The sequence below is a fragment of the Chionomys nivalis genome, chromosome 10 (assembly GCF_950005125.1).
Source record: "Chionomys nivalis chromosome 10, mChiNiv1.1, whole genome shotgun sequence".
NCBI classification, from domain to species: domain Eukaryota; kingdom Metazoa; phylum Chordata; class Mammalia; order Rodentia; family Cricetidae; genus Chionomys; species Chionomys nivalis.
In genome coordinates this window covers 7404141-7425596 of record NC_080095.1, presented here as the reverse complement: position 1 = coordinate 7425596, position 21456 = coordinate 7404141, and the positions used below count along the sequence as shown (strand labels likewise).

Genomic DNA, 21456 nt, shown 5'->3' with positions numbered 1-21456 from the left:
AAAAAGCTTGATCCTGAGGATCAGAGTAAAGTCCTTCACCTACAATTTGATCTAGGGAAATCTAAATTCCTTTTGCTTTTTCTTGTTGCTCTAAAAATTTTGCTTCCTCTTTTAAAAAGCACCTCTAAAGCAATTGTGGTCTACTTTCTAAGACTGCTGAGATTAATTGAGCCTAATCTTGAGGCATGGCTTTGCTACTGAATGCCCACGTTTTGACCATTTCCATAACAAAAGATGAATGTAGTCTGTAAACTACTACTGCTTGTTTAATTTCTTTTAGATCAGTCATGTGTATGGATTTCTTGACAACCTTAGGGTACATGGAGCCAGATACTTTTTCTGATGTTATTACTGGAAAGGCAGGCAGAACTCTCGGGAAGCTATCCTGGAGATTTTTATTTATGGACAAAGTTAAATTTTGCCTTTTCACCTTTTGTTTCTGGTCTTCAAATTCAATCCTTATCTCTATCTTTTCAAAACTGTTTACCACTGCCTTTTGTAACATTTGTATCTCTTCTCCAGTGTTCTGCTCTAATCCCCTCACTTAGGAATCCAAGGTATGAAGACTGTCCAATAGAGATAAAGTCTCCTTAGACATAATCTTTATAGCATGCATATTACCTTCCTGGAGAGACATTCTTTCAATCAATCTGTTATGCCACTGTGTCAGAGTACAATTAAGACATTCAACCGTGTAAATTCTTTCAAATAATGTTTCAGCATCCACTGGTATTGATTGGCTTTTATGTGCCAAGTCAGGTCTTTCCTTTGCTAGACTTTTGAATCTTCTTTAAACAAATCTCTATGAGTGTGTACCATTTCGAAAAACATCTCAGTTGACTGAGTTTTTTCAGTTAACCCAGCCATACCCTTCTTCAGACTTCCAACCTCTTTTGTGGGAAGTGGTTTCAGTCTGAAAAGACTATACCATTTCTAAAATGTCCTAGCCCCATTGTCAAACCATTTTTAAAGAAAAAATATTGAGTAAAAGACTAATCCCCAGAAACAATAGTGATGTAGAAGGGACATCATATGAGTCTTATTAAACCTCACTCATGGTGTAAGAAAAGAGGCTATTAAAACCTTGGCTGGTTAGATTGTCTGACAGATTGTCTTTTTTAGTGAGCATCTTATGCTCTATATTAGGATATTAAATCTTACCTGAAGTTCAATTAGCTGGATTAGGTGCAATAACCGTAACCTTCTAGTAGGTGCCATGGGCCACCTAAAAATCTAATCCAGCAGGGTGTAGTGGTGCACATGGATTCACCTGTGGCCAGTCACAGTTGATTTTAGAGCAGAATGCTAAAAAAAAAATCACAGACTGTGTGCTATGGATGGCTAGAGCAATGGAATAGGCAAATGCAAACAAATTGTTAGAATGCTGCAGAAAAGCTGGCTCAGATGAGGGAAGCCTGTATCTCCTTGAAATGTCTACAGTGAATCCTGGTAGGAGGCAAAAGGCAGGGTGAATGGGTACTTGAAGCAAATCTGAGGTGTGTAGAGAGAAAAGAATTGTGACTGATTTATAGAAAAGCCACTGTGTAAGATTCTATATTAAACTGTTGGCTCCATGCACAGGCTGAGGCCTGCTGAGGGATGGCTTGCACCGAACAGGGCTGGCCATGGGCAGTAGAGCCGGGGGTTCTAAATCCCAACAATAGTCCCATAGCAGTTAAGAATTATGGATAATAAAAAGGATTATTTAGTTAAGGGGAAATCTTACAGATCACCATCCAAAACAATAGTCCTCTCAGGGCAAACAGGAAACAGAGAGTCTAGCAGCCAGAACAGGAGCTGAAAGGAAGAGAGATAGTGTAATGTTCACACTCCTTTTTAAAGTATAAGAGACCATGCCCCAGTGGGCTGATATATTAAAGGCTATTGGCTGAAGGAGTGGAAGGAGCTCCCACAACATCTCTAGGTTCTTAAAATTTTGGTTGTGGGGTTAATGCGTAAAAATGATAACAGAGTTATCTGATATAATGTTGTCAAAACCTGAGGGAAAAGATTGGAAATGATAACTCTGTCCTGTCATAGTTTATAAATGATGACTAAAAGATGAGCAAAAGGAAATAAAACACATGTCCACAAAAGAAATGATGTGATCTATGCTTTGAAACAACATTAATACATCCCTACTTACCAAACTTTGTATAAATAAAGAAGCGCTCAGGTATCCATTCTGTCAGAATACAAGATTCTCTCAACCATCATGACCTGACTCACTTCCTTTCTTGCCAACTCCTTTCATCCTCTGCTGGGACCTGTCCACCATGAGGGATGGCTCCCAGCTACTGGTGCCCAGATCACGTAACTGCAGAAATAATCTACTGGCTGTAAGGTGGGACTTCGTCCAAAGTGTTTTACAGGGTCCCTGGATAAAGAATAGACAAGAAACTAGAGTGGGATTAAAAAGTTAACAAATATATGGTCCATATTGATTATAAATAAAAAGAAAAAGACTCATTATAGATATAATGCAACATACCCTACAGAAAACAGCTATTGAAATACTTATTCGCTGGACTAAGAGAGTTGTTTTGTCCCCCTTGCCTGTCCCAGAGAATTAAGTTGCACCGCCCCCCCCCAGATAAAATCATCTAATACCCGCCTACCGTGTGAGTTCCTTTCATGCCTTGTGCTGCTGGAGGTTGGACCTCGAGGCACTGACACCTGGGATATTGAAAGGATAAGCAAGAAGAGTGTCTAGCAGCTCTTCTTGAATATTGTTCAAGACAGAGATATCTCCTGGGTATTTTCAAAGGTGAAGAAACAAACCCCTAATCATAGCCATAGTTGGGACCTCATTAAGAGTGCTGCAGACTCCTGGGTATAAGAAACGACTGGGTAAGAAGAATGAGAAGTAAGAAGTATAAAACTCATACAGCCTAACTCCTATGAGAGACAAATATATATTGATATTCCTAAAAGTGTACCTATAAAGAGAGAGAGAAAGAGAGAGAGAGAGAGAGAGATGGAGAGAGAGATGGAGAGAGAGAGAGAGGAGGGAGAGAGGGAGGGAGGGAGGGAGGGAGGGAGGGAGGGAGGAAGGAAGGAAGGAAGGAAGGAAGGAAGGAAGGAAGGAAAAAAGGAAGGAAGGAAAAAAGGAAGGAAGGAAAAAAGGAAGGAAGGAAAAAAGGAAGGAAGGATAAAGGAAGAAAGGAAGCAAGGAAGGAAGGAAGGAAGGAAGAAATGAAGGAAGAAAATAATATTAATGTTCAAGAACAAATTTTGTCAAATTCTGGTAAAAAGACCAGTCCTTGGTTTCTAGACCATGGAAATTAAGACTTACAAGTGGAAGAAAAGCAGTTAAAAACACATAAACTATTGCTAAACTAAACATGGTCGTGAAAATGTGTTTATTCAAGTGGTTTCTTTGTCGGGATTTATTCAGCAAACTCTGCCTACACAAACAGAGACTGATCTCCCTGACAATGTTTCTAAAGAAATTTCTCCTTTTAAGAGATACGTAAGTGTTAAGACCTGTTTCTGTAGAATCTCCTTCTAAACCTCCTTTACTAAAGCATGGAGATTTAATTGTCCTGGAAACATCTCATGATGCTTCTAAGGAGCTTTTACATCCTAATGATGCCTCTGATTTAGAGAAAAAGCTGCAAAATGTCATAATTAAGATTGGCCTCCACTTTATAATACATCATCTGTTCCTCTTATAAAATAAGGGAGAATTTTAAGCATCTTAGTTCAGGACTCTGAGGCATGTCTGTCACTGCTCATGCAACAGATATTTGATGACGCTCTTTTAAGATACTTTCCTGTTAAATTCTAAATGGTGATTTTCTCACCCTTAACTTAATCCCAACACTTGGGATAATTCTACTTATTTATTTCTCTTTCATTTTCCTCTAAGTGAGTGCCACTATGAAGCTTCCTGTTTTGTTTATTTCTACAAGAAAAATCACAATATGTCAGAAAGCTACCTTTAGCCCCTGCCTGGACTCCATTAAATGGAGAGGGAAGTCTTTCCTCTGTGGTTTGGAAGATTTCTATCTGAAAATTCTGTCAGTCTTTTTGGAGACTCCTGGATTGAAACTTTTGTTACCAAGACCTCTCCGCTTCCTAATATTTTCATCCAGTTCCCTGCTTTAACTTCCTTGCCTCCCTAAAAGCACTCGAAATCTAACAGGGATCAAACATAGAGTTGTAAGTTTACAAAGGCAACTAACTTATATTAAATGGTAAAGAATAAATTTACTTAAATTGTTAGCTATTCAAGATGATTAGGGGTGGAATGTGATTAAGTATGCTAAGTAATATAAACAATTCCTTACTTGGGCCCCTAGATAATAAAAATGGTTTAATTTCCCACTACAGACAAAACTGCCATGCATCTTGCTTGTTGCCAAGGCTCTGTTCAAATGATGGACACTTTTTCTTTTATTTTAATTGATACATGGGCCATTAAGATTATATTTCAAAGTATCATTTGTTGAATGAATGTAACTTTAAATAAAAAACAACTTCCAGAGCCTTCAGTTGCCTTCTCAGTTTTCTTCCTCAGTAAAAATTAAGCCACTGACCTCAGTTTTTATGGCTAATGTAATGGTTAAAAGCAATTTGCATTGTTACCAAATTCCAAAAACGAACTCACAAAACAGGTTCAAAATAACTTCTTATTATTCCTTTGTCTAAAAGAAATCAACCTACAATGACTACTTCATTAACCAACCACCTATGTCGCCTGACATAGTTGGATAAAAAAGGTATATAATTTAAACTTAAACTATAAGGATAAAATAATATAAAGAATAAAAATATATTTAAGATATATAAGCACAAATTAATATAAGGTCTGAGAACATAAAGGCTTCAGTTATGATACGTGGGGCAAGGAAAATAAATTATAAAAGGTATATGGGTCTAATTTTGGTCTAAAATTATGACAACATATATTATGGTCAAAAATAAGAAAACTTAAGTAAGACATGAATGTTTAAATTTGGGGGAAATTTTTATGAGATGTAAATGTATTTAAGATAGGGGGATATATGAAGGCTTAAATAAAAATGTTTTGGGAAGAAAGAAAATAACTTAGAGTATGTGAAATGCAAGTTATTGAGATAGATAAAAGCAAGTTATGAAAGTTTGAGGAAAAGAAGTTTTAAGTAATGATACAAAAATGATTTAAGGTATATAAGCAAGAAATATGTTCCAGATTTTTTTCCATTGCTATTCTGCTGTTACATTGGGACTCCAAAGGTTCTTAATTTTGATAGTAATTAATAAATTCTGGTAAACTACTATTCTAGTTCTGATAAAATGATGCCACTATTGTAATAATCACAAGTAATAAAAATGTTATGAATTTTTTGTCTCTTTATGAAGGTTCTTAAATGCTTCTACAGGTCAATGTGAATTCACCAACACACACAGATTGAGATGAACTTAAAAAGAACTACAACCAAGCTGTGATCTGTTTCCCACCAGCCTATTTTCTTTTTTTAACTTATTTATTTATTTATATTTGTAATAGAAAAAATTTCCAAGTCCTACCTGCCTCCCATTTCCCACCCCCTCCCCCCTACTCTCCCCCTCCCCCCAATCCTCTCCCCCTCCCTCCACTCCATTCCCCCTCCATCTCCAGTCTTAAGAGCAGTCTGGATTCCCTGCCCTGTGGGACGTCCAAGGTCCTCCCCACTCCATCCAGGTCCAGGAAGGTGAGCATCCAAACAGGCTAGGCTCCCACAAAGCCAGTTCATGCAGTAGGATCAAAACCCAGTGCCATTGTCCTTGGCTTCTCAACAGCCCTCATTGTCCACCATGTTCAGAGAGTTCAGTTTTATCCCATGCTTATTCAGTCCCAGTCCAGCTGGCCTTGGTGAGCTCCCGATAGATCAGACCCACTGTCACAGTGAGTAGGTGCACCCCCCGCGGTCCTGACTTCCTTGCTCATGTTCTCCTTCCTTCTGCTCCTCATTTGGACCTTGGGAGCTCAATCCGGTACTCAAATATGGGTCTCTGTTTCTATCTCCATCCATCGCCAGATGAAGGTTCTATGGTGATGTACAAGATATTCATCAGTATGGCTATAGGATAGGGACATTTCAGGTTCCCTCTCCTCAGTTACCCAAGGAACTAGCTGGGGACATCTCCCTGGACACCTAGGAGCCCTTTAATGTCAAGTCTCTTGCCAACCTTAAGATGGCTCCTTTATTAGGATATATACTTCCCTGCTCGCATGTCCACCATTCCTTTATGCCAACCGTCCCATTCCACCAAACTCCCCCCATCCTCCCCCTCTCACTTTTTTCTCCCCATTTCCCCATACCCCAACCCCACCCATCCCCAAGTACACAGTTTTTGCCCATCAATGTTGTCTATCTACTTCCCATATCCAGGCAGATGACTATATGTTTTTCTTTGGGTTCACCTTCTTATTTAGCTTCTCTAAGATCACAAATTACAGGCTCAATGTTGTTTATTTATGGCTAGAAGCCAATTATGAGTGAGTACATCCTATGTTCATCTTTTTGGGTCTGGGTTACCTCACTCAGGATAGTGTTTTCTATTTTCATCCATTTGCATGCCAAATTCAAGATGTCATTGATTTTCACCACTGAGTAGTACTCTAATATGTATATATTCCACATTTTCTTCATCCATTCTTCCACTGAAGGGCATCTAGGTTGTTTCCAGGTTCTGGCTATTACAAATAATGCTGCTATGAACATAGTTGAATAAATGCTTTTGTAATATGATAGGGCATCTCTTGGGTATATTCCCAAGAGTGGTATTACTGTGTCTTCAGGTAGGTTGATCCCAAATTTCCTGAGAAATCGCCACACTGCTTTCCAAAGTGGTTGCACAAGTTTGCTTTCCTACCAGCAATGCATGAGTGTACCCCTTACTCCACAACCCCTCCAGCAAAGGCTATCATTGGTGTTATTGATTTTAGCCACTATGAAAGGTATAAGATGGTATCTCAAAGTTGTTTTAATTTGCATTTCCCTGATCGCTAAGGAGGTTGAGCATGTCCTTAAGTGTCTTTTGGCCATTTGAATTCCTTCTGTTGAGAATTCTCTGTTCAGTTCAGAGCCCCATTTTTTATTGGGTTAATTAACATCTTAACGTCTAGTTTCTTGAATTCTTTATATATATTGGAGATCAGAATTTTGTCTGTTGCGGGTTTGGTGAAGATCTTCTTCCAGTCAGTGGGTTGCCTTTTTGTCTTAGTGACAGTGTCTTTTGCTTTACAGAAGCTTCTCAGTTTCAGGAGGTCCCATTTGTTCAATGTTGCTCTTAATGTCTGTGCTGCTGGGATTATAAATGGGAAGTGATCTCCTGTGCCCATATGTTGTAGAGTACTTCCCACTTTCTCTTCTATCAGGATCAGTGTGTTCAGATTGATATTGAGGTCTTTGATCCATTTGGACTTGAGTTTTGTGTATGGTGATAGATATGGATTTATTTTCATTCTTCTACAGGTTGACATCCAGTTATGCTAGCACCATTTGTTGAAAATGCTTTCTTTCTTCCATTGTAAACTTTTAGCTCCTTTATCGAAAATCAGGTGTTCATAGGACTGAGGGTTAAAATCCAGGTCTTCTATTCAATTCCATTGTTCTTTTTTTTATGCCAATACCAAGCTGTTTTCAATAGTGTAGCATGTAATAGAGTTTGAAGTCAGAGATGGTAATGCCTCCAGAAGTTCCTTTATTGTATAAGATTGTTTCGGCTATCCTGAGTTTTTGTTTTTTTCATATAAAGTTGATTATTGTCCTCTCAAGGTCTGTGAAGAATTTTGATGGGACCTTGATGGGGATTGCATTGAATCTATAAATTGCCCTTGGTGGAATTGCCATTTTTACTATGTTGATCCTCTCAACTCAAGAGCAAGAGAGATCCTTCCATTTTCTGGTATCCTCCACAATTTCTTTCTTCAAAGACTTAAAGTTTTTTTCAAAATGTTCCTTCAATTCCTTGGTTAGAGTTACCCCAAGATATTTTATGCTATTTGTGGCTATCATGAAAGGTGATGCTTCTCTGATTTCCCTCTCTGCTTCCTTATCCTTTGTGTATAGGAGGGCAACTTATTTTTTTGGAGTTGATCTTGTATCCTGCAATGCTACTAAAGGTGTTTATCAGCTTTAGCAGTTCTTTGGTAGAGTTTTGGGGGTCGCTTATGTATACTATGATATCATCTGTAAATAACGAAAGCTTAACTTCTTCCTTTCCAATTCAAATTCCCTTGATCACCTTATGTTTTCTTATTGCTATTGCTAGAACTTCAAGCACTATATTGAAAAGGTATGGAGAGAGTGGACAACCTTGTCATGTTCCTGATTTTAGTGGGATGTCTTTGAGTTTCTCTCAGTTTAATTTGATGTTAACTGTCGGCTTGCTGTAAATAGCTTTTATTATATTTAGGTATGGGTCTTGTATCCCTAACCTCTTCAAGACCTTTATCATAATGGGATGTTGAATTTCATCAAATGGTTTTTCAGCATCTAATGAAATGACCACATAATTTTTTTCTTTCAGTTTATCTATATGATGGATTACATTGATAGATTTTCGTATGTTGAATAGCCCTGCATCCCTGGGATGAAGCCTACTTGATCATAATGGATAATTTTTCTAATGTGTTCTTGGAATTGGTTTGTCAGTATTTTATTGTGTATTTACACATCGATGTTCATCAGTGATATTAGCCTGTAGTTCTCTTTCTTTGTTGAGTCTTTCTGTGGTTTTGGTATCAGAGTAACTGTAGCTTCATAAAAGGAATTTGGCAATGACTCTTCTTTTTTTATATTGTAAAATACATTAAGGAGTATAGGTATTAGGTCTTCTTGGAAGTTCTGGTAGAATTCTGCATTGAAACCATCTAGACCTGGGTTTTTTTGGTAGGGAGGTTTTTGATAACTTCTCATTCTTCACAACTAATAGGTCTATTTAGGTTGTTCAGCTGGTCCTGGTTTAACTTTGTTACATGGTACTTATGTAAAAAAGTGTTCATTTCTTTTACATTTTCCAAGTTTGTGGCATATAGGCTTTTGTAGTAAGATCAAATGATTCTCTGAATTTCCTCTGCCTCTGTGGCTATGTCCCCCTTTTCATTTCTGATCTTATTAATTTGCAAATTCTCTCTCTGCCGTTTGATTATTTGGATAGGGGTTTATCAATCTTGTTGATTTTCTCCAGGAACCAGCTTTTTGTTTCATTGATTCTTTGGATTGTTTTCTGTGTTTCTATTTTGTTGATTTCAGCCCTCAGTTTGATTATTTCCAGTCTTCTACTCCTCCTGCTTCTCTTTTATTCTAGAGCTTTCAGGTGGGCTGTTAAATCTCCAATGTGTGCTTTCTCTGTTCTCTTTAAGTGGGCACTTAGTGCTATGAACTTTCCTCTTAGCACTGCTTTCATAGTGTCCCATAGGTTTGAGTAGGTTGTATCTTTATTTTCATTGAATTCAAGGAAGACTTTAATTTCTTTCTTTATTTCTTCCTTAATCCAGGTATGGTTCAGTAGTTGACTGTTCAGTTTCCATGAGTTTGTAGGCTTTCTGGGGGTAGCATTGTTGTTGAATTCTAGCTTTAATCCATGGTGAGCTGATAAGATACAGGTGGTTACTAATATTTTTTTGTAACTCTGGATGTTTGCTTTGTTACCGAGTATGTGGTCAATTTTCGAGAAGGTTCCATGAGCTGCTGAGAAGAAGCTATATTCGTTCTTATTTGCGTGGAATGATCTGTAGATGTCTGTAAAGTCCATTTGATTCATTACCTCCATTAATCCTCTTATTTCTCTATTAGGTTTCTGTCTGATTGACCTGTTCATTGGTAAAAGAGGAATGTTGAAGTCTCCTACTATTAGTGTGTGTGGTTTTTGACTGCTTTGTATTTTAGTAATGTTTCTTTACATAAATGGGTGCTTTTATATTAGGGGCATAGATATTCAGGATTGAGACTTCATCCTGATGAATTGTTCCTGTTATGAGTATAAAATGTCCCTCTCCATCTCTTTTGATTGATTTTAGTTTGAAGTCAACTTTGTTAGAAATTAGTATGGCCATACCTGCTTGTTTCTTAGGTCCATTTGCTTGATAAACCTTTTCCCAGTCCTTTACTCTAGTAGATGTCTGTCTTTGTGGTTGAGGTGTGTTTCTTGTAAACAGCAGAATGTTGGATCTTGTTTTTGTATCCAATCTCTTAGCCTGTGCCTTTTTATAGGGGAGTTGATTCCATTGATATTAAGTGATATTAATGACCAGTGGTTGTTAACTCCGGTCCTTTTTTTCTTTTTTTTGGTAGTAGAGTTTGTGTGTTTCCCTTCTTCGAGTTGTGTTAGTGAAGGGTCATTAGATGTCTGAGGAATTGTGGGCAATGTTGGACTCCTTGGGTTGTGATTTTCCTTCTATTTCTTTCTGTAAGGCTGGTTTTGTGGCTATGTATTGTTTAAATTTGTTTTTTATCCTGGAATATTTTGTTTTCTCCATTGACAGTGCAGTAAAACTTGGCTGGGTATAATAGTCTGGGCTTGCATCCATGGTCTTTTAGTTTCTGCAGTACCTCTATCCAGGACCTTCTGGCTTCCATGGTTTCCATAGAGAAGTCCCGTCTAAGTCTGATAGGTTTACCTTTATAAGTTACTTGACCTTTTTCCTTTGCAGCTCTTAATATTCTTTCTTTATTCTATATGATTTGTGTTTTGATTATTTTATGGTGAGGAGATTTTTTTTTGATCCAGTCTATTTGGTGTTCTGTATGCTTCTTGAACCTTCATAGAAATATCTTTCTTTAGGTTGGGAAAGTTTTCTTCTATAATTTTATTAAATATATTTTCTGGACTGTTGAGCTGTACTTCTTCTTCTTCTTCTACCCCTATTATTCCTAGGTTTGGTCTTTTTATTGTGTCCCAGATTTCCTGAACGTTTTGTTATGAGAATTTGTTGTTTTTGTTGTTTTCTTTGATCAGTGTGTTTATTTTCTCTATGGTATCTTCAGTGTCTGAGATTCTTTCTTCTATTTCTTGTATTCTGTTGGTAATACTTGTCTCTGTAGTTCCTGTTCATTTACCCAGATTTTCCTTCTCCAGCCTTCCCTCCGTTTGTGTTTTTATCATTACCTCCATTTCATTCTTCAAGTCTTGAACCGTTTCCCTTACCTGTGTGATTGCTTTTTCTTGTTTCTCTTGGTTTTCCTGGGTATCTTTGAGAGATGTATTCATTTCCTCTACCTTTTTGTTTGTCATCTCTATTTTTATGGCAGTTTTTCACCTCCTGTTTAAGGTCCTCTATTATTTTCATATAGTTCAGTTTAAAGTCGAATTCCTCTATTTCTTCTGGAATAGGATGTTCAATTCTTCCTGTTTCTGGATCCCTGCATTCTGGTGATGTCATGTTGCCTTTCAGGTTGTTGGAGGAATTCTTGCATTGGTGCCTGCCCATATCTTACTTCAAATAGTGCCAGGAGAGGCCTGGTGTCTTGGTCCAGTCTTTGCTGTGACTGACTCTCTGGGTGGATCTCCTCAGTTAGAAGCAGGATCTGTTCCCATCCAGATGGAACTACTCAGCACCGAAACAGGGATGCCAGTCCAGATGGAACTCCTCAGGACTGAAACAGGGATGACTGGTAGCCCAATGACCCGCGGACAAAAGGGCAAATGTGGGGGGCAGGGTGGGGTCAAGTAGAACACAGGAGACTCTGCAGCACAAGCGGAAGGTTCCTGTGCTCCCTTCCAGCCTATTTTCTTAATGGGACATCTCTCTCTCTCTCTTTCTCTCTCTGTCTCTCTCTCTCTCTTTCTCTCTCTGTATATTGTAAATCTGTTTTCCCATCTACCAAGACTGTTAGTGCACCGTATTTTCTTAGCTACTTAACTGTACTTCTGTCCCTAGTCTATCTGTTCCAACAGGTTTCAGATCAACCACAGATAGCTCCATCAAATCCAACATCAACACTAGCTGTTTCCTCAGAATCTATATCCTGGTCCAGCATCACACACTACACATCCCTAGTCTCAGATGATTCTACAGAGCATGAACAATGAGAGAAATGACCTGCACTTATTGGACTTGGCCAATATTGCACCTTTTTTGGTTCTCAACTACAGTGCCTTAATTTCAGCATGAAGTAGGGATTGCATTGTACCTTGTCATTCATTTATTATCAACAATAAGTCTACAGAATCAATTTCTTTACCTAGGACATATGGAAGAACCAATTTAACATGTGCTATAAAAGAAATTACTAATGTTCTTAGTGACCCTAAGTGACTTAATGCTGCTTTATTTAGGCAGGACTATACTCATTACTACTATAAGAACTTTTTGTATGTACAACTGCCTTAGTATAACAGGTTCATACCACAGAGGATGTTAATTGTCTCTCAAAATATGTTCTCCAAAAAGTCCTGTAAATCTAGAAGACAGTGGCCTTCAGGATCTTATACATGCTTTGGAGGAAGCTGTTCTTATACAGGAAATCATTTGCACAATACTAATCTTAGACTTAATATTCAGTGTCATTCAACCCTTAAATGAATTTTTATGACCGCTCTTCCATATAATGACATAGAATATCATTGGGGTCAAGTTCAGGCACCATTATTTGGTCGTTGGAATAATTCTGTTTTATCTATGGGCATTGGTTTCTCCCTTCATGAGAAAGTCTCTGACAGGCTCACTATGTGCCAAAATATGGCTCTCTCTTCTTCCTTCATTGTCTAAGGTGATATTGAGTAGATGTTTCAAGAATGAATGGTGAGCTGTGCCTCAGTTGATTTCCAGATCTCCATGAAACCCAATCTTTTCCTTGGTGTTGTTGGATATAGCTCTAGCAATGAATGCTGAAGATGAAGTGAGTTGATAGATAGCACAATTGACTGATGGATTTCACAAGTACTCAGCCATTTGAAAACTGAAACACATAGTAGAACAAAAATGAACACCAGGTTGATATCCAATGGCCTGTGAGAGGTAATGACGTATGAGTATAATTATATATTCTATAAAGGTTTGAGACTCTGGAGCAGGTTACTGAGACTGAGAAAGAAGTGAAATGGGACTAGGGAATAATGTATGTTCTCAGAACCTGCCTCAATTAACATGTACATATATTGATTTTACTAATGATTTTATGAAAAGTAATTTAATCATACTTTTTACTTACTTACAGGAAGTATATTCATATGCAGATCATTTTGACACATATCTAATTTTATAAGGGACTAGAACTTCTGCAGGACCACACAATCAGAGTTAACTCTAAACCTGAAGTCATGTAACATTTGAGACTCTGAAGGACTTTTCTTTCTCCAGCAATTATTATTTGGATGTTAGACCTCAAATTCATATTATAGTTTATTAAAAACTAGCTCCGATATGTCCCATTCTTTTAGAATCCAGAGATGGATATTATTTACCATACTTCATAATCACAGTTCTCATTTTTTATTGTTTAATTAATGAAGAAACATTTCAACAAATGTGGCCATTGGTGAAGAGATCGTGAAGGTATGGTGTACACTAGTCATCCTAAATCAGTGTGGTGGTGCAAATGAATGTAGACAGATTATATAGATATATACAGCTTTAATAAGGAAATAGACTTACAGGACCACAGGTTCCCGCGGAGTACTGGAAAAGCGGAGCAAAAGAAAAGGGGCTGCTGGGCTCACGCCCGGCAGATTTATCCGTAAACATTAGCCCGAGGCGAACACGCCCCCAATGGGTGGGGCTATGTCCCTACATCTCCCCCTTTTGTCTAAATAAGATAGAACCAAACCAAATACAACTATATACAATAATAACAAATAATAAATATAACAAACAATATTGAGAACAAAACTTTTGCTAAACATTTTATCTCAAGGAGTCTAAATAACATAGAGAGTAACTATAATTATATAATCTTTAACTCCGTCAAAGATCTGAGAAGGGAATAAATATTACTTAACAATCGAGAGATATCCAAAATGTGCAACAATTGACAGAGACAACTGACTACCTGGGCAATCACCCAAAGTCTCGTTTGCAATGTTGAGTCAACCAACTTTGGCTAAGGCCTAACATAACTGGCATACCATTATTAAAGGCAAGGAACTTTTTTAGGACTATCCTACCCTGTCTTGGCAAGATAAGACAATCCTGTTTTATCTACTTAGGGATATTCTGTATCTTTGTCAGAAGTTGAGGTATGGGCTTTTCTTAACCCAAAGGCCAGTTCTGCCAAGAAGACAAGCTCCCAGTGGAGTGTCTTTGGTGCTCAACATTCTCTCGGGAGTAGAGTGGTGTTGCCAGGAGTAATTGTGTCTCTTTGGCACAGAAATTTTAGGTTAGATTAAAGGCCATTTTCTACAGCTCTTCGAAGAGGCTGAAGATCATACTATTTATACTAAATATAATCTCTATGTAACTAAAAGACCTGATAAACTTAAAAATAAATATGACAAACATATAATTCTCAATACCTATCTAACTTTGAAGACTAAAAGAATAAACAACTGTGCAATATATGAAGACAATGATCTTCAACTGTAAACAATGTCATAGTATCAGAGGTAGAAATGTACAATGTAATATGGTAGATGTATCAATACAATATAGACAAAGTTATAAGCATACTCATACAAAAATAGAGGTAGGAACACTCACATTCAATATTTAACATATTGCACCCCCCCTGTGCCAGGTCGGGGGCAAAATAGCCCAACGTTGGGACGCCAAATGTGGTGGCACAAATAAATGTAGACAGATTATATAGATATATACAGCTTTAATAAGGAAATAGACTTACAGGACCACAGGTTCCCGCGGAGTACTGGAAAAGCGGAACAAAAGAAAAGGGGCTGCTGGGCTCAAGCCTGGCAGATTTATCCGTAAACATTAGCCCGAGGCAAACACGCCCCCAATGGGTGGGGCTATGTCCCTACAAATCAGCATACCATTATTCACAGAAATAACTTTGAAAAGTTGTTACAAAAAAGTGAGAGACAAAGCAACATTCAGAATGTCTGTTTCTGTGAATGTCTTAAAGCTTATCTTCTCTGTCATGTCAGTTCCAGGGCAGCTTCCTGCTCCTCCAGGGTTTCTGACACACTCAGGATGTGGTTGCAACACTGTGTCTTGCACAGTAATAGACTGCAGAGTCCTCAGATGTCAGGCTGCTGAGCTCCATGTAGGCTGTGCTGGAGGATTTGTCTGCAGTCAGTGTGGCCTTGCCCTGAAACTTCTGATTGTATTTAGTGTCACCATCTCCAGGATAAATCCATCCAATCCACTCCAGGCCCTGTCCAGGCCTCTGCTTCACCCAGTGTATAGCATAGTTAGTGAAAGTATAGCCTGAAGCCTTGCAGGACAACTTCACTGAGGTGCCAGGTTTCCCCAGTTCAGGCCCTGACTGATGCAGCTGTACCTGGGAGAGGACACCTGTGAAGAAAGACAGAGGAGATTCTCAGAAACATTGTCACCACAGTCCCTGTGTTCTTCTCAGATTTGGAATTAGAAATCTCCTACCCGTCATTACTGACACAAAGAAGAGAATGATACAACTCCATCCCATGGTGTGGGCCTAGTGTGCTCAGTGACTGTGGAGTAGGCACTGATCATATGTTGATCTGGGGTAGGACATCCCTGTATTTACCATAATAGACTCAGGCAATTTGCATATACAAGAACAGGGGATTTCTTAAATAAGCTTCTAGTCCAGTTTGAGAAGGTGTGGTAGGACACTTGAGTTAAGCAAATGGATAATGAAATTCAAGTCCTAATCCAGCCTGAGAAAACGCATATCATATCATTCCCTCAGCTCTGCAGATGTTGTGGGTTTAACAATAAGGTCCTAGGCTCTCAATAAATTTCTGCTGAAGCAGTTGCTCCACTTTGTGACAAGGCTGTCATTTTGATATTCAGAAAAAGGTTGGGATGATAATGGTGGTGACTGGAAATTTCAAAACCTACTAAATTTTGAGAAATTACAGCCTCATATCACATGATTAATATTTGCCATAATGGAAGGTTTCATAGAAAAACTCACTGAAATGACCTAAAGAAACATACCTCAGAAATATTTGCATATTGATGTTTAATGCAGCACTATTTACAGTCAATTAGACCATGGTCTCTGAATGGTATGATACAGGTAATGAAGATCAGAGAGATCTCAGCAAATATCAGCTGGGAACTGTACCATGTTCTTACCTGCTTCTGCTGTCCTCTAATTCATAGAGAACTGGTGGATCCACAATGCCCCCTGCTGATTCTGGTAAGGGACTTCTGTAAGTTCTCACACAGGTCTCTCACTAAGACTCTACTTTCTCATCTTTGTAATATACCTGGTGATGATGAGTAAGTATTCAAGGATGAATGATGAGCTGTGCCTCAAATGTTGTCTCCATGAACCACAGTCCTTTTCCTAAGGGCAGTTAGATCTAGCTTTAGCAGTGACCATTTGTGATGAAGATAAGTGATGTCAAAATATAGGACAAGTGATGGAATGGATTTACACTTGCTCTAAAATGCACTTTCCCCACTCATGCTGCTGCACTTAGAACAGAAAACTCACAAGACCATGAAGAAGAAATAATGTTGTAGTTACAGATGAGTTTTCAACTACAGAAAATATTTTCATATTTGAGAAGTTATCAGAATTTAGGGTCATTTGGACTGTGATTTCATCTGTTTTCTAATTCAGCATTTGTATTATGGAGGGCTGTAGAACTGTATGTGAAGATTAAAAGCAATTGTTTTTCACATTGCAGTGCATTTTTCTAGATGTAAATGCTGGCCGTGTTCTTGGGCATCTTTGTTTTCTCTTTGGATCTAGTTTTTCTATGTTCAGCATCATCTTGATGGATGGAAAGTCATGGCTATTGATTTTCAGAAACTTGGATGTACTTAGTGAATGAGAGTTGTGCAACTGAATATTCCACTACCAGCTTCAAGGAATTAGTGGAATCATTTTATACACACACAAACACCCATAGACACCCGCAGACACCCACACACCCACAGACACACACACACACACACCCACACCCACACACACACACTATATATATATATGCACTGCATATTGAGGTCAATTTGGGAATTTGTCTGGATGAAAGCAGAGTCATCATGAATTGAATGCATTTCATTCCCATAAATGTTAATGCTGTATTGAAAAGTTTTTAGGATCTAATAGTACTCAATTTTAAATTTCTGTATTTGAAGTGCTTTGAACAACATTTATTCAAAGCTTGATACAAAAAAGAGCTGTTGAAGTCAAGGACACTTGTATAATGTATGTTGCACATTGTAGATGCTTTTGTTGCATCTCCATTTTCTAGTTATTATTGCCACTTATTCTTTTTAAAACCATTACATACTTACATGTATATTGTTTGTATGACAGTGATACAAACAACATACACCCCCCAAATTAATAACATTATCCAAAACTCTTTTGTAAAACTCATCAAATATTGTCTTTAGGGTCTTCACAATTTTTATCATCCACATGCATGATTATTCAGAATTGCCTGGGGCTTTAGAAGATATTTTAGTCTTCCCTCTGTCTTTCTTTACATATGTCTGAGGGTCACTAACTGGAATGCTCTGACTCACGATCCTGCTCCATTACTGCAAACAAGATTTCAATTTACCAGTAATCAGAAAAAGATTAGTGATACAATGTCCTGATTCTTCTAAATTGGATACCGAATCATTTTACACAGGGATTCTCCTCACAGACAGACCAAATGACATCTAACAAATGAATACTATTTTATTCCCAGAATTTGGCAAGCAAAAATATGTCCAAGTCTCTGCAAGTACTTTTGTCTTCATGACACAGACAAAAACTCAACTGAAAGAGTATGCTCTTTGTGCCATAACACATTTAGAAGCCTTTCTTTCCTTTATAGGCATTCCTAAGGTAATCAAACCTATTAATGATCTTGTATACCTAACTCATAAAACAAAAAAATGTGTTTTTTTTTAGTTACTCACAAAACTGAGATAATATTTAAATGTGAAGACAACATAAGTCACTGTAGAACACAAAGACTGCACCTATATACATTAAATTATTACAGGATAAGGAACTTTGTCCAGTATGATTTCCCTATTCTATAAACTCGAATGATGTAATGTTATTGATAACACCTGCTTGCTGATCCACCCCAAACTTTGTTGCCTAAATCAGTTGATTCTATGAAATATTGCATAATTGGCTGTGAAATGTAAGTTGGATGTGTATGACATATACACATGCACACATTTCTGAGCTATTTGACTCTGTAACAGTGGGACCTTTAGGAAGTAGCTATGATCACAACAACTCTCTTATCACCTTTGAACTAAAGGTCATTATTGACGGGATTTTCTGAACCATTTTTAAGCTATTGTCATTGTGCCTCCCTGTCTTCTAATAATGGCAAAAGAAAGTCCTTCTCCTTGTCCAATATCTTGGACTTTCAAACCAGTAGAATGATGATTCAATTAACAACTTTGAAACAACTTTGAACATTGTAATGAAACAGGCCTGTGTTTCCAAGAATGGATAATGAGGGGCAGGTCTGCTTAGAGAAAATAAACATGAACCAAATATAGGAATAATCTAAATCTTAGAGATTGGCACTAAAAATAACATCAGAATTACAGCAAAGATATAGACCATAAAACCCATCTCGATGATTTCATGTAGTACAACGATAAATAAGCAGATGGAATCTAAAATGTAATTTTTGTTTCAAGTTACAAAAACCTATCTGACTATGTCTATGCTTGAGTAAGTCAGGAAGGGAGCATTGTCCTGTGATGGTGCTCCAAATGTTCTAAGGAAGCATCTGAGCAGTGTACATTTAGAAAACTCCATAGATTACTACCTGGTTATTATCATTGCAGGAAGACAGAAATGATAATAGATGAAATTAATAGTGCAGTAGGCAACTGACAAAAAATTGTTGGGAACTCTCCAACCAGCTTGTTCAAGTGCAAGTCAGAAACATAAATAAGCATGATTTGTCCACCATGTCTTCATATATTGATTAAGAATCAATATACAATTCTGGAGAGAAAATTCTAGTGTTTTATTTAAATTTTCATTGGTAAATAATGTTTTTTAAACATTTCATTCTGATTATACATTATCTGTTTCCCAAATGATCCTAGATCCCCCTTACATCCCCGATAACCAAATACCACAAGAAACATTCTCTTTCTCTCTATCTTTGTCTCTCACTCACAAATTCATAAAAGCATAAAATGAGAAACCAAAATTTACAAAGAAAATATTACCAAGACAAAAGAATGCCTAAATTAAGTTATGTGAGCTAGGTGATTGTGGCACATGCCTTTAATCCCATTGCTCGGGAGCCAGAGGCAGGCCCTGTGAGTTTGATACCAGCCTTGTCTACAAGAGCTAGTTCCAGGACAGACTCTAAAATTACAGAGAAACCCGGTCTCAAAAAAAAGTTATATGAAACAGAATATCTACAAAATTACCATTGTCTTAGTTTTCTGGTGGTTTTAGGTATAAGACCTAATGGGAAGTTTGTTTAATACAGCCAGTGACATTCCAAAGGAGTGCACTAATTTTTCTTTGCATGTATGTACCAATTGCAAACAGCTTTCAGATTAGGTTTGGAATTCCATGTACATTTCCTCCTCTCTGCACTAGAATCTTATGTAGCATGATCTTGTGTAAGCACTGTGCTTACTTCCAGAGTCTAATGAGTTCATGTGTACATCAATCCTATTGTGTCTGAAATGACTGTATCCATGGTCTCCTCCAACACCTCTGGCTCTTAAAGTCTTTCTACCTTCTCTTCTGCATCAGTCCCTGAGTCCTGAGGAGAAAGGTTTCTTAAATCCCTCCATTTATGACTGAGTATGCCAATTGTCCATTTTAGATCATCTATGTTACTTCCCATATTTTGCAAGAAGAAGCTTCTCTAATGATACTCATATGATCCACAAATTAATGTGCTTATATGGGCATGTCATTAGGAATTATTTTATTATTGTATACCTTTAACACAATGGTCCTCAACCTTCTTTCTCTGCAACCCTTTAATATAGTTCTTCATGTTGTGGTGACCCACAAATATAAAATTATTTTGTTGCTACCTTATAAATATAAATTTTCCACTATGAATCATACTGCAAATATCTGACATCTAGGATATCTGATGTGTGACCTCTGTGAAAAAGTTCTTCAACTCCTGTGAAAAGGTTGTTTGACCCAAAGGGGTCACTCCCACAGGGTGAAAACTACTGCTTTTGCAGAAAATTTAGTTTTCTCATAAGCCCAAGACCTATCTTGTCTTAGGTTCTAAAATATTCTGGTAGTTTTAAACATGGTTTGTGCTCATAGTGTGAGCTTTATATTCAATCAAAGAATGATCAATTACCCCCACAATGTCTGTGCCTCTATTGGATCTGCATATCTCACATCCAGCTCACCATTGTAGGTCACATTTTGTTGATAAGTTGATTCTCCTCTAAAAACATTCCAAGTACCTTCTACTAAAACAAACAGCAGTCAGTTGGATAGGGCCTCCAGTTAGCGGCCAATTCAAATTATTTTTATTCCAACAAATATGCAAATATTGTCTTCGGCAACACAGTGTTACCATCAGTTTGTGAAGAACAGCACATAACCTTGGAGGTAATAGCGTGGGATATTTTGGGTATCCATAGGTACACTTTGGCCAATCACTCAATTATGGATGCTTATCCAGAAATGTCAATCTTCCACTTAAACAGTAGTATAATGACGGTAAATGTTATAATAATTTTTAATCTTTTGTTCTTGGTATTTGAGTTCAAAGACTGAGTGGAATCACAACTCTAAAACAACCTGGGTTACTAAATATACACACTTGAATTCTTCAAAATGCCAAACAGACAGATTTTTATTCTGGACAATTTTTAAGGGGGCACACTTTTTATAACAAAAAGCCTGGGCTCTAAAACTCAGAGTGAAAAGAAACCCCCAGATGTTAGCAGGACATGTGTGTCTACTCCCACCCCCCTGAATTGTAGAAGGATGGCACAGAACTATGAACCATCCTGAAATATTGTGCAGCTATCAATTGAGGCAGTGTCAATATGTTCTTAGAACACAATAGTATATGGCTTTATCTGCAGTGTGCACACTGGCGATCTTGAGGAATACCCAATTTTTGAAGCTATTCTTGGATATTGTGAGCTGGATCTTCGGGGATGGGTTCTAGTGCTTATTATCCCAGCATATGTGTGTCAGGCACTCCAGACTCTACCCTAAGGGCTGATGAATTCAACCTACACTCATACTAGAAGTACTCAGTAAAAATCCAGAAAATGAGCAGGTCAGACTGAGAGACTTGGAGGTCTGCAACAACCCAGTGTCAGAGTCCTTCAGGGTACCCTGGGTCAGGAAATTTGTGGAGACTAAAACTGAGGGTAAGATTGGAATAGATAACAATATGAAAGTTTGTCCCTTAGGGAGACTTGGCACTCACATGGCAGGAAAA

General features: G+C 37.7%; 1 gene segment (V, D, J or C); it reads right to left on the bottom strand.

Annotated features, from left to right (window-relative positions):
* Nucleotides 1–15056: 15056 nt before the first annotated feature.
* Nucleotides 15057–15553, bottom strand: LOC130882301 (Ig heavy chain V region 102-like). The segment is given in 2 exon segments: nt 15057–15385; nt 15473–15553. Coding segments are annotated over 2 exon segments (375 nt in total).
* Nucleotides 15554–21456: the final 5903 nt, after the last annotated feature.